Source organism: Oculina patagonica, chromosome 9 (genome assembly GCF_052425735.1).
Source record: "Oculina patagonica isolate OP01 chromosome 9, crgOcupat, whole genome shotgun sequence".
In the NCBI taxonomy this organism is placed as follows: Eukaryota; Metazoa; Cnidaria; class Anthozoa; order Scleractinia; family Oculinidae; genus Oculina; species Oculina patagonica.
The window spans coordinates 30,883,599-30,895,799 of record NC_135766.1 but is presented as its reverse complement, the minus strand read 5'-3'; the positions used below and the strand labels follow the sequence as shown (position 1 = coordinate 30,895,799).

Below are 12,201 nucleotides of genomic sequence, written 5' to 3'. Positions count from 1 at the left end.
AACAGGTGAACCAAGAGAACCAGGAGAACCAAGAGAACCAGGTGAACCAAGAGAACCAGGAGAACCAAGTGAACCAAGAGACCCAGGAGAACCAAGTGAACCAAGAGAACCAGGAGAACCAAGTGAACGAAGAGACCCAGTAGAACCAAGTGAACCAAGAGAGCCAGGAGAACCAATTGAACCAAGAGAACCAGGAGAACCAAGTGAACCAGAAGAACCAAGTGAACCAAGAGGATCAAGGAACCAAGTGAACCAGGAGAACTAGGAGAACCAAGTGAACCAGGAGAACCAAGTGAACCAGGAGAACCAAGTGAACCAGGAGAACCAAGTGAACCAAGTGAACCAGGAGAACCAGGTGAAGCAAGAGAACTAGGAGAACCAAGCGATCCAAGAAAACAAAGTGAACCAAGAGAACCAAGTGAACCAGGTGAACCAAGAAAACCAAGTGAACCAGGAGAACCAAGTGAACCAAGAGAACCAAGTGAAGCAAGTGAACCAGGAGAACCAAGTGAACCAGGAGAACCAAGAGAATCAGGTGAACCAAGAGAACCAGGAGAACCAAGTGAACCAAGAGACCCAGGAGAACCAAGTGAACCAAGAGAACCAGGAGAACCAAGTGACCCAGTGAACAGGAGAACCAAGAGAACCAGGAGAACCAAGTGAACCAAGAGAACCAGGAGAACCAGGTGAACCATGAGAACATGAGAACCGAGGCAAAGACCAGAGAACAAAAACCAGGTGAACCAGAACAGGAAACAAAAGACAAAGACAGGAGAACAAGAGAACCAGGTGAACCAAAAAACCAGGAGAACAAGTGAACAAGAGAAAAGAACAATAAGGTGAACATGAGAACAGGAGAACCGAGTGCATGGAACCAGGAGAACCAAGTGACCAGGTGAACAAAGAGAACCAGGAGAACCAAGTGAACCAGGAGAACCAGGAGAACCAAGTGAACCAAGGGAACCAGGAGAACCAAGAGAACCAGGTGAACCAAGAGAACCAGGAGAACCAAGAGAACCAAGTGAACCAAGAGACCCAGGAGAACCAAGTGAACCAAGAGAACCAGGAGAACCAAGAGAACCAGGTGAACCAAGAGAACCAGGAGAACCAAGTGAACCAAGAGACCCAGGAGAACCAAGTGAACCAGGAGAACCAAGTGAACCAAGAGACCCAGGAGAACCAAGTGAACCAGGAGAACCAAGTGAACCAAGAGACCCAGGAGAACCAAGTGAACGAAGAGAACAGGAGAACCAAGTGAACCAAGAGAACCAAGTGAAGCAAGTGAACCAGGAGAACCAAGTGAACCAGGAGAACCAAGAGAACCAGGTGAACCAAGAGAACCAGGAGAACCAAGTGTACCAAGAGAACCAGGAGAACCAAGTGAACCAAGAGAACCAGGAGAACCAAGTGAACCAGGTGAACAGGAGAACCGAGTGAACCAAGAGAACAGGAGAACAAGAGAACCAGGTGAACCAAGAGAACCAGGAGAACCAAGTGAACCAAGAGAACAATGAACCAGGTGAACCATGAGAACCAGGAGAACAAGAGAACCAGGTGAAATGAGAACAGGAGAACCGAGTGAACCAAGAGAACAGGAGAACCAAGTGAACCAGAGAACCAGGAGAACCAGGAGAACCAAAGAACCAGGTGACCAAGAGAAAAGGAGAAAAGAGAACCAAGTGAACAAGAGAACCAGGAGAACCAAGTGAACCAAGAGAACCAGGAGAACCAAGAGAACAGGTGAACCAAGAGAACCAGGAGAACCAAGTGAACCAAGAGACCCAGGAGAACCAAGTGAACCAAGAGAACCAGGAGAACCAAGTGAACCAAGAGACCCAGGAGAACCAAGTGAACCAAGAGACCCAGGAGAACCAAGTGAACCAAGAGAACCAGGAGAACCAAGTGAACCAAGAGAACCAGGAGAACCAAGTGAACCAAGTGAACCAAGAGAACCAGGAGAACCAAGTGAACCAAGAGAACCAGGAGAACCAAGTGAACCAGGTGAACCAAGAGACCCAGGAGAACAAAGTGAACCAACAGAACCAGGAGAACCAAGTGAACCAAGTGAACCAAGTGAACCAAGTGAACCAAGTGAACCAAGTGAACCAAGTGAACCAGGAGAACCAAGTGAACCAGGAGAACCAGGTGAACCAAGTAAACCAAGAGAACCAGGTGAACCAAGTGAACCAAGAGAACAAAGTGAACCAAGTGAACCAGGAGAACCAAGAGAACCAGGAGAACCAAGTGAACCAAGAGAACCAGGAGAACCAATTGAACCAGGTGAACCAAGAGAACCAGGTGAACCAAGTGAACCAAGTGAACCAAGAGAACCAGGAGAATCAAGAGAACCAGGTGAACCAAGAGAACCAGGAGAACCAAGTGAACCAAGAGAACCAGGAGAACCAATTGAACCAGGTGAACCATGAGAACCAGGAGAACCGAGTGAACCATGAGAACCAGGAGAACCAAGTGAACCAGGTGAACCAAGAGAACCAGGAGAACCAAGTGAACCATGAGAACCAGGAGAACCAAGTGAACCAAGAGAACCAGGAGAACCAAGAGAACCAGGTGAACCAAGAGAACCAGGAGAACCAAGAGACCCAAGGAACCAAGTGAAACAAGAGAACCAGGAGAACAAGAGAACCAGGTGAACAAGAGAACCAGGAGAACCAAGGAACCAAGAGAACAGGAGAACCAAGTGAACAAGAGAACAGGAGAACCAATTGAACCAAGAGACAGTAGAACCAAGGAAAAGAGAGCAGGAGAACAATTGAACCAAGAGAACAGGTGAACCAAGAGAACCAGGTGAACCAAGAGAACCAGGAGAACAGGAGAACCATGAGAACCACGAGAACCAGGTGAACCAAGAGAACCAGGAGAACCAAGAGAACCAGGTGAACCAAGAGAACCAGGAGAACCAAGTGAACCAAGAGACCCAGGAGAACCAAGTGAACCAAGAGAACCAGGAGAACCAAGTGAACGAAGAGAACCAGTAGACAAGGAACCAAGAGAGCAGGAGAACCAATGACAAGAGAAAGGAGAACAAGTGAACCAGAAGAACAAGTGAACAAGAGGACAAGTGAACCAAGTGAAAGGAGAACTAGGAGAACCAAGTGAACCAGGAGAACCAAGTGAACCAGGAGAACCAAGTGAACCAGGAGAACCAAGTGAACCAAGTGAACCAGGAGAACAGGTGAAGCAAGAGAACTAGGAGAACCAAGGCCAAGAAAAAAGTGAACAAGAGAACCAAGTGAACCAGGTGAACCAAGAAAACAAGTGAACCAGGAGAACAAGTGAACCAAGAGAACCAAGAAGAAGTGAACCAGGAGAACCAAGTGAACAGGAGAACCAAGAGAATCAGGTGAACCAAGAGAACCAGGAGAACCAAGTGAACCAAGAGAACCAGGAGAACCAAGTGAACCAAGAGAACCAGGAGAACCAAGTCAACCAGGAGAACAAAGTGAACCAAGAGAACCAGGAGAACCAAGTGAACCAAGAGAACAGGAGAACAAGTGAAAGTGAACAGGAGAACAAGAGAACCAGGAGAACAATGAAAGGAGCATAAAGTGAACAGGAGAAAAAGAAGGAGAACAAGTGAACAAGAGAACCAGGAGAACCAGGTGAACCATGAGAACATGAGCCGAGTGAAAAGAAAGAAAAAAGGGAACCAAAGAAGAAAAAAAGTGAAAAAAAGGAGAACAAAGAACAGGTGAACAAAACCAGGAGAACAAGTGAAAAGGAGAAAGGTGACGAAACAGGAGAGAGTGAACATGAGAACAGGAGAACAATGAACAGGTGAACAAAGACAGGAGACAAGGACATGAGAAAGGAGAACAAGTGAACCAAGGGAAAGAGAACAAGAGAACCAGGGAACAAGAGAACCAGGAGAACAAGAGAACAAGTGAACCAAGAGACCCAGGAGAACCAAGTGAACCAAGAGAACCAGGAGAACCAAGAGAACAGGTGAACCAAGAGAACCAGGAGAACCAAGTGAACCAAGAGACCCAGGAGAACCAAGTGAACCAGGAGAACCAATTGAACCAAGAGACCCAGGAGAACAAGTGAACAGGAGAACCAATGAACCAAAGACCAGGAGACAATGAACGAAGAGACCAGGAGAACAAGTGAACGAAGAGACCAGGAGAACAAGTGACAAGAGAACAAGTGAAGAAGTGAACAGGAGAACCAAGTGAACCAGGAGACCAAGAGAACCAGGTGAACCAAGAGAACCAGGAGAACCAAGTGACAAGAGAACCAGGAGAACCAAGTGAACCAAGAGAACCAGGAGAACCAATTGCAGGTGACCAGGAGAACCAGTGACAAGAGGGACAAGAGACAGGTGACAAAGAACAGGAGAACAATGAACAAGAGCTAACAGGGAACCATAGAACCAGGAGAACAATGAACAGGTGAACCATGAGAACAGGAGAACAAGTGAACAGGTGCCATAGAAGGAGAACCGAGTGAACAAAGACAGAGAACAAGTGAACCATGAGAACAGGAGAACCAGGAGACAAGAGACCAGGTGACCAAGAGAAAGGAGCAAGAGAACCAAGTGAACAAGAGAAGAGACCAAGTAAAGAGAACAGGAGAACAAGAGAACCAGGTGAACCAAGAGAACCAGGAGAACCAAGTGAACCAAGAGACCCAGGAGAACCAAGTGAACCAAGAGAACCAGGAGAACCAAGTGAACCAAGAGACCCAGGAGAACCAAGTGAACCAAGAGACCCAGGAGAACCAAGTGAACCAAGAGAACCAGGAGAACCAAGTGAACCAAGAGAACCAGGAGAACCAAGTGAACCAAGTGAACCAAGAGAACCAGGAGAACCAAGTGAACCAAGAGAACCAGGAGAACCAAGTGAACCAGGTGAACCAAGAGACCCAGGAGAACAAAGTGAACCAAGAGAACCAGGAGAACCAAGTGAACCAAGTGAACCAAGTGAACCAAGTGAACCAAGTGAACCAAGTGAACCAAGTGAACCAAGTGAACCAGGAGAACCAAGTGAACCAGGAGAACCAGGTGAACCAAGTGAACCAAGAGAACCAGGTGAACCAAGTGAACCAAGAGAACAAAGTGAACCAAGTGAACCAGGAGAACCAAGAGAACCAGGAGAACCAAGTGAACCAAGAGAACCAGGAGAACCAATTGAACCAGGTGAACCAAGAGAACCAGGTGAACCAAGTGAACCAAGTGAACCAAGAGAACCAGGTGAACCAGGAGAACGAAGAGAACCAAGTGAACCAAGAGAACAAAGTGAACCAAGTGAACCAGGAGAACCAAGAGAACCAGGAGAACCAAGTGAACCAAGAGAACAAGGAGAACCAAGTGAACCAGGTGAACCAAGAGAACCAGGTGAACCAAGTGAACCAAGTGAACCAAGAGAACCAGGTGAACCAGGAGAACGAAGAGAACCAAGTGAACCAGGAGAACCAAGTGAACCAAGAGAACAAGGAGAACCAAGTGCACCAAGAGAACCAGGTGAACCAAGTGAACCAAGAGAACCAGGAGAACCAAGTGAACCAAGAGAACCAGGTGAACCAAGTGAACCAAGAGAACCAAGAGAACCAGGTGAACCAAGAGAACCAGGTGAACCAAGTGAACCAAGTGAACCAAGAGAACCAGGTGAACCAGGAGAACCAAGAGAACCAAGTGAACCAGGAGAACCAAGTGAACCAAGAGAACCAGGAGAACTAAGTGAACCAAGAGAACCAGGAGAACCAAGTAAACCAAGAGAACCAGGAGAACCAAGTGAACCAAGAGAACCAGGAGAACCAAGTGAACCAAGAGAACCAGGAGAACCAGGAGAACCAAGTGAACAAGGAACAAGAGAACCAGGAGAACAAGTGAAAAGAGAACAGGTGAAAGGAGAACAAAAAAGGAAGGAGAAAAGTGAAAAGAGAAAGGAGACCAAGTGAAAGAGAACCAGGTGAACCAAGTGAACCAAGTGAACAAGAGAACCAGGAGAACCAAGTGAACCAAGAAAACCAGGTGAACCAAGTGAACCAAGAGAACCAAGAGAACCAGGTGAACCAAGAGAACCAGGTGAACCAAGTGAACCAAGAGAACCAGGTGAACCAGGTGAACCAGGAGAACCAAGTGAACCAAGTGAACCAGGAGAACCAAGTGAACCAAGAGAACCAGGAGAACTAAGTGAACCAAGAGAACCAGGAGAACCAAGTAAACAAGAGAACCAGGAGAACCAAGTGAACCAAGAGAACCAGGAGAACCAGGAGACAAGTGAACCAAGAGAACCAGGAGAACCAAGTGAACCAAGAGAACCAGGTGAACCAAGTGAACCAGGAGAACCAAGTGAACCAGGAGAACCAAGTGAACCAAGAGAACCAGGAGAACCAAGTGAACCAAGAGAACCAGGAGAACAAAGTGAACCAAGAGAACCAGGTGAACCAAGTGAACCAGAAGAACCAAGTGAACCAGGAGAACCAAGTGAACCAAGAGAACCAGGAGAACCAGGTGAACCAATTCAACCAGGAGAACCAAGTACAGAGAACCAAGTGAACCAAGAGAACCAGGAGAACCAAGTGAACCAAGAGAACCAGGTGAACCAAGTGAACCAGGTGAACCAAGAGAACCAGGAGAAGCAGGAGAACAAGTGAACCAAGTGAACCAGGAGAACCAAGTGAACCAAGTGAACCAAGAGAACCAGGTGAACCAGGTGAACCAAGAGAACAAGAGAACCAGGTGAACAAGTGAACCAAGAGAACCAGGTGAAAGGTGAAAGTGAACCAGTGAAGGTGACAAGAGAACAGGTGAAGGTGAACAAGTGAACAAGAGAAAGGTGAAAAGGACAAGAGAACAGGTGACCAGGTGAACAAGTGAACCAAGAGAACCAGGTGAACCAAGTGAACCAAGAGAACCAGGTGAACCAAGTGAACCAAGAGAACCAGGTGAACAGGAGAACAAGAGAACCAAGAGAACAAAGTGAACCAGGAGAACCAAGTGAACCAAGAGAACCAGGAGAACAAAGTAAACCAAGAGAACAAGGAGAACCAAGTGCACCAAGAGAACCAGGTGAACCAAGTGAACCAAGAGAACCAGGAGAACCAAGTGAACCAAGAGAACCAGGTGAACCAAGTGAACCAAGAGAACCAAGAGAACCAGGTGAACCAAGTGAACCAAGTGAACCAAGAGAACCAGGTGAACCAGGAGAACCAAGTGAACCAAGAGAACCAAGTGAACTAGGAGAACCAAGTGAACCAAGAGAACCAGGAGAACGAAGTGAACCAAGAGAACCAGGAGAACCAAGTAAACCAAGAGAACCAGGAGAACCAAGTGAACCAAGAGAACCAGGAGAACCAAGTAAACCAAGAGAACCAGGAGAACCAAGTGAACCAGGAGAACCAAGTGAACCAGGAGAACCAAGTGAACCAAGAGAACCAGGAGAACCAAGTGAACCAAGTGAACCAAGAGAACCAGGTGAACCAAGTGAACCAGGAGAACCAAGTGAACCAAGTGAACCTAGTGACCAAGAGAACCAGGTGAACCAAGTGAACCAGGAGAACCAGGTGAACCAGGAGAACCAGGTGAACCAAGTGAACCAGGAGAACCAAGTGAACCAGGAGAACCAAGTGAGCCAAGAGAACCAGGAGAACCAGGTGAACCAATTGAACCAGGAGAACCAAGTGAACCAGGAGAACCAAGTGATCCAAGAGAACCAGGAGAACCAAGTGAACCAAGAGAACCAGGAGAACCAAGTGAACCAGGAGAACAAAGTGAAGCAAGTGAACCTAGTGACCAAGAGAACCAGGTGAACCAAGAGAACCAGGAGAACCAAGTGAACCAAGAGAACCAGGAGAACCAAGTGTACCAGGAGAACCAAGTGTACCAGGAGAATCAAGTGAACCAAGTGAACCTAGTGACCAAGAGAACCAGGTGAACCAAGTGAACCAGGAGAACAAAGTGAACCAAGTGAACCAGGAAAACCAAGTGAACCAAGAGAACCAGAAGAACCAAGTGAACCAAGTGAACCTAGTGACCAAGAGAACCATGTGAACCAGGTGAACCAGGAGAACAAAGTGAACCAAGTGAACCAGGAAAACCAAGTGAACCAAGAGAACCAAGTGAACCAAGTGAACCAGGAGAACCAAGTGAACCAAGAGAACCTAGTGAACCAAGTGAACCAAGTGAACCAGGTGAACAAGTGAACCAGGAGAACAAAGTGAACCAAGTGAACCAGGAAAACAGGGTTGGAAATGCCTCCCCCCCCCGGCGGTGTGCTTCGGGTGAGTCACACAACACCGGTGGGGTACGATCACTCCGTCTTTACCTCCATAATTTCACTGTTCCGCGATGCCTACAACATTTTGATCTCCATCTGGCTGGCTCCTCTTGGTGTGACTGATGGACGTAGTGTACAGCTCTCCTTGACTCTCCACGGCTGACGCTGCGGCCTTTCCCTGCTTTTACTGTACATTTCTACTTTATTGCAAACTACAGAATTTGGGATAGGATCATATCGTGGTAAGTGTTTGTGTTTTATTTTGAGTGGATCTATTTTAGAATTCTATTTTTTTTTTTCTAGGACTGGGCGGGTCCTGGGCGAGTGATCCTCGCGGCTCAGGAAAACAAGTGAACCAAGTGAACCAAGAGAACGAAGAGAACCAAGTGAACCAGGAGAACCAAGTGAACCTAGTGACCAAGAGAACCAGGTGAACCAAGTGAACCAGGAGAACAAAGTGAACCAAGTGAACAAGGAAAACCAAGTGAACCAAGTGAACCAGGAGAACCAAGTGAACCTAGAGAACCTAGTGAACCAAGTGAACCAGGAGAACAAAGTGAACCAAGTGAACCAGGAAAACCAAGTGAACCAAGAGAACCAAGTGAACCAGGAGAACAAAGTGAACCAAGTGAACCAGGAAAACCAAGTGAACCAAGAGAACCAAGTGAACCAGGTGAACCAGGAGAACCAGGTGAATAAGGAGAACCATTTGAACCAGGTGATCCAGGAGAACCATGTATACCAAGAAAACCAGGTGAACCAGGAGAATAAAGAGAACCAGGTGAACCAGGAGAACGGGAAGAAGGACAAGAAAAACAAGAACAGAGAACAATGAACCAGGAGAACCAAGTGAACCAAGAGAACCAAGAGAACGAGGTTAACCAAGAGAACAAGGGGAAGCAGGTGAACCAGGAGAACCAGGTGAACCAGAGGAACCAGGCGAACCAGGAGAACCAGGTTAACCAGGAGAACCAGGAGAACAAAGTGAACCAAGTGACCCAGGAGAACCAAGTGAACCAAGACAACCAAGACAACCAGGAGAACCAAGTGAACCAGGGCAACCAAGACAACCAGGAGAACCAGGTGAACCAGGAGAAACAGGAGAATCAGGTGAACCAGGTGAACCAAGACAACCAGGAGAACCAGGTGAATCAGATGAACCAGGTGAACCAGGAGAATCAGGTGAACCAGAAGAACCAGGTAAACCAGGAGAGCCAGGTTTACCAGGTAAACCAGGAGAACCAGGTAAACCAGGAGAACCAAGTGAACCAAGTGAACCAGGAGAACCAAGTGAACCAACAGAACCAAGTGAACAGGGCAACCAAGACAACCAGGAGAACCAGGAGAAACAGGAGAAACAGGTGAATCAGGTGAGCCAGGTGAACCAGGAGAACCAGGTGAACCAGGAGAATCAGGTGAACCAGGTGAACCAGGTGAACCAGGTGAACCAGGAGAACCAAGTGAACCAAAAGAACAAGCAGAACCAAGTGAACCAGGACAACGAACTTAAGCAGGTGAATCAGGAGAATCAGGGGAACCAGGAGAACCAGGTGAAAGAACCAGGGGACCAGGAGAAGCAGGTGAACTAGGTGAACCAGTTGAAGCAGGTTTACCAGATGATCCAGGAGATCCAGGCAAACCACGTGAACCAGGAGAATCAGGAGTGTAGACCACTGACCATTCATGAGACTCATTTTCTTGTGTAATGCTCAAGGCATTCCTGGGCCCTAGTAGTCCTGCCGCGCAGCATGCAAAGTGCATTACTGTGCAGCTCAATTTACAAAAAACATTGGCATATTGTTCTTATTAGACTGATACAAAATAATGTATTTTTGTTATTGTTCCAAGGAAGACCTACCATGGCTCAAAATGTCTCGGCTTTAATTGGAAAATAATATTATAAGCCACTGCATCAGGGCTTGAGACTAACTTTTTAACTCACTGGTTTACTGGCTAGTGACATGTCAGATTTTACTAGCCCAAAAGTAGTAGTCAGGTTTATTGATTTCTATGAAGAACGGTTGACTTTTCCGAGGTTTTCACTAGCCAAATGGCTAGTAGGAATGCTAAACCTGGTAGCCAAAACCTAAATTTTAGTAGTCTTTGGCTAGTTGACTACCGTTAGTCTTGAGCCCTGCTGCATGTTGACAATCAACTATTTAATTATAGCATAGAGTTTTTAAACAGTAGTCAATTTTCAAACCTGTTTTCTCTTTGTGGCAAATACATTTCTAGATGTTCTTTCAACTGGAGTTGCACCAAAGAAGTCAAGGGCAGATGTGGGCTTTTTTGGAGATTCTTTAGGCTTTACAGGACTAAAGGAAAAAAAACAAAGAGTCTTAGGCCCTGCCCACACTAACCTAGGTAAATTTGAAAACGCATCTATTTTCACTGGATAGGCCAACAGTCCACACTGAAATGGCGTTTTTGGTCACCGAAAACGGTACTTTTCAAAAGTGCTTTCCAAAGTGGGTAAATTTAAAAAAGCTGGCTAGGTGGTGTAGAGTGGACAGGACTTTTTGAAAATGCTGACATCAAAATAGTCATGTGAATGACATCAAAATAGTCATGTGATCTCTCTCAAAACAATTTGTAGCTTTACAATTAAGCTCTGTGCATGCGTTGTAACTCGGTGTGTGATAAAGCATACCGTAAAATTTCGGTTATAAGGCCTGGGCTTATACAACTTCGTAAGGGGTTTTGGGTGGGCTTATAAGCGGAGGGGCTTATATCCAGGAGGGCTTATAAGCAGAAAAAAAATGTTTCAAAACCAGCCACGACAGTGTTGATCAAAATACGTTTTGTAGTTTAAAATGCATAATAAAACAACATTTAGCCCTGTTCAGTACTGTCATCCAGCAGATGGGGGGGCTTAGATCCAGGGGGCTTATAATCAGATGTACATTTTTGTTTCCAGGTTGATGGGCCTATAACCAGAGGGCCTTATAGGTGGGCGGGTTTATAACCAGAATTTTACATTATCGTTTTCAAATTTACCCAGGTTAATGTGGACAGAACCTTAAAAATAACATCTGTGAAACAGTTGACACACTTGCAATATGAGGGTTTTGGCGCAAATCCAAAAAAATGCGTTCGGGGCTTCGCCTGGCTCGCCTGCCGGCTTCGCCATTCTCGCCCCTCACTGTTTTTTTGGATTTGCGTCCAAAACCCTCATATTGCAAGTGTGTCGGGGTTAGATGACAGCCTTTCAACCCATGCACATGTATCTAGGCAAAGGCACCCTTTTAACACTTGTTGAGGACTGTCCTAAAACAAGTGGCCCCCGCCAAGCCCCAAAGAACAGGCGCGCCAGAATTATTTTTCAATTGAACAAATGCTCTTATTGAGTAAACGAAGATGGGAAGAGGGAGAACTGGAGAAATTAACTTGAATGTAAAGAAAAACTTGAAAAGATCTCATGGAAAAGCGTTTACAACATACAAAAAAACAAAAGAAAATGAAAAACAAATAACAATCTTTTTAACAGACGAGCTGATTGAAAAATTAAAAAAATTAGACAGCAGTGTTGTCGCAAACGTTTTAACAAGCTAAAAAAACTTGCACGCTCCGGTGAGTGCATAATAAGTTTTCCGCGTATGCTGCCTCGATGTTGTTGATCTTTTTCAGGCTTTTTTTTTTCTTGCAATACAGATTCTTTGGAATTCTATCAGTCGTTTCTCTTGTGGAGTAACTGTTTGTGTTGCCACTTCTTCCAAAAATTGATAAACTCGAGGATTGTGAAGTAAAACACGTTCTGTTGGCGTTTGGCTCGTCATTCTTTATGATATCCAGGTGTTAGCTTGATTTATATAAGAGTAAAAAAATGAATCATTAAGCTATTTTTAGTGAATACTCCAACAAGCTCAATCGCGGCGCTTAAATATTGTTTAATTTGTTTGCTTTCTGTAACAATATTTCCCGTTACTTAGCTTACACCTACAAACTTTCTTGTGCCTTCTGACCC

The 12,201-nt window shown here is 45.9% G+C and overlaps 1 protein-coding gene across 1 annotated transcript in view; it reads right to left on the bottom strand.

Moving 5' to 3' along the window:
- The window catches only part of LOC144664636 (replication factor C subunit 1-like), a 58,444-nt gene that overhangs the window by 24,969 nt on the left and 21,274 nt on the right, over positions 1-12,201 (bottom strand). Inside the window, exon 7 of the mRNA XM_078525801.1 lies at positions 10,441-10,552. Coding sequence (XP_078381927.1) covers positions 10,441-10,552 — 112 coding nt within the window. The remainder of the gene's footprint in view (positions 1-10,440; positions 10,553-12,201) is intronic.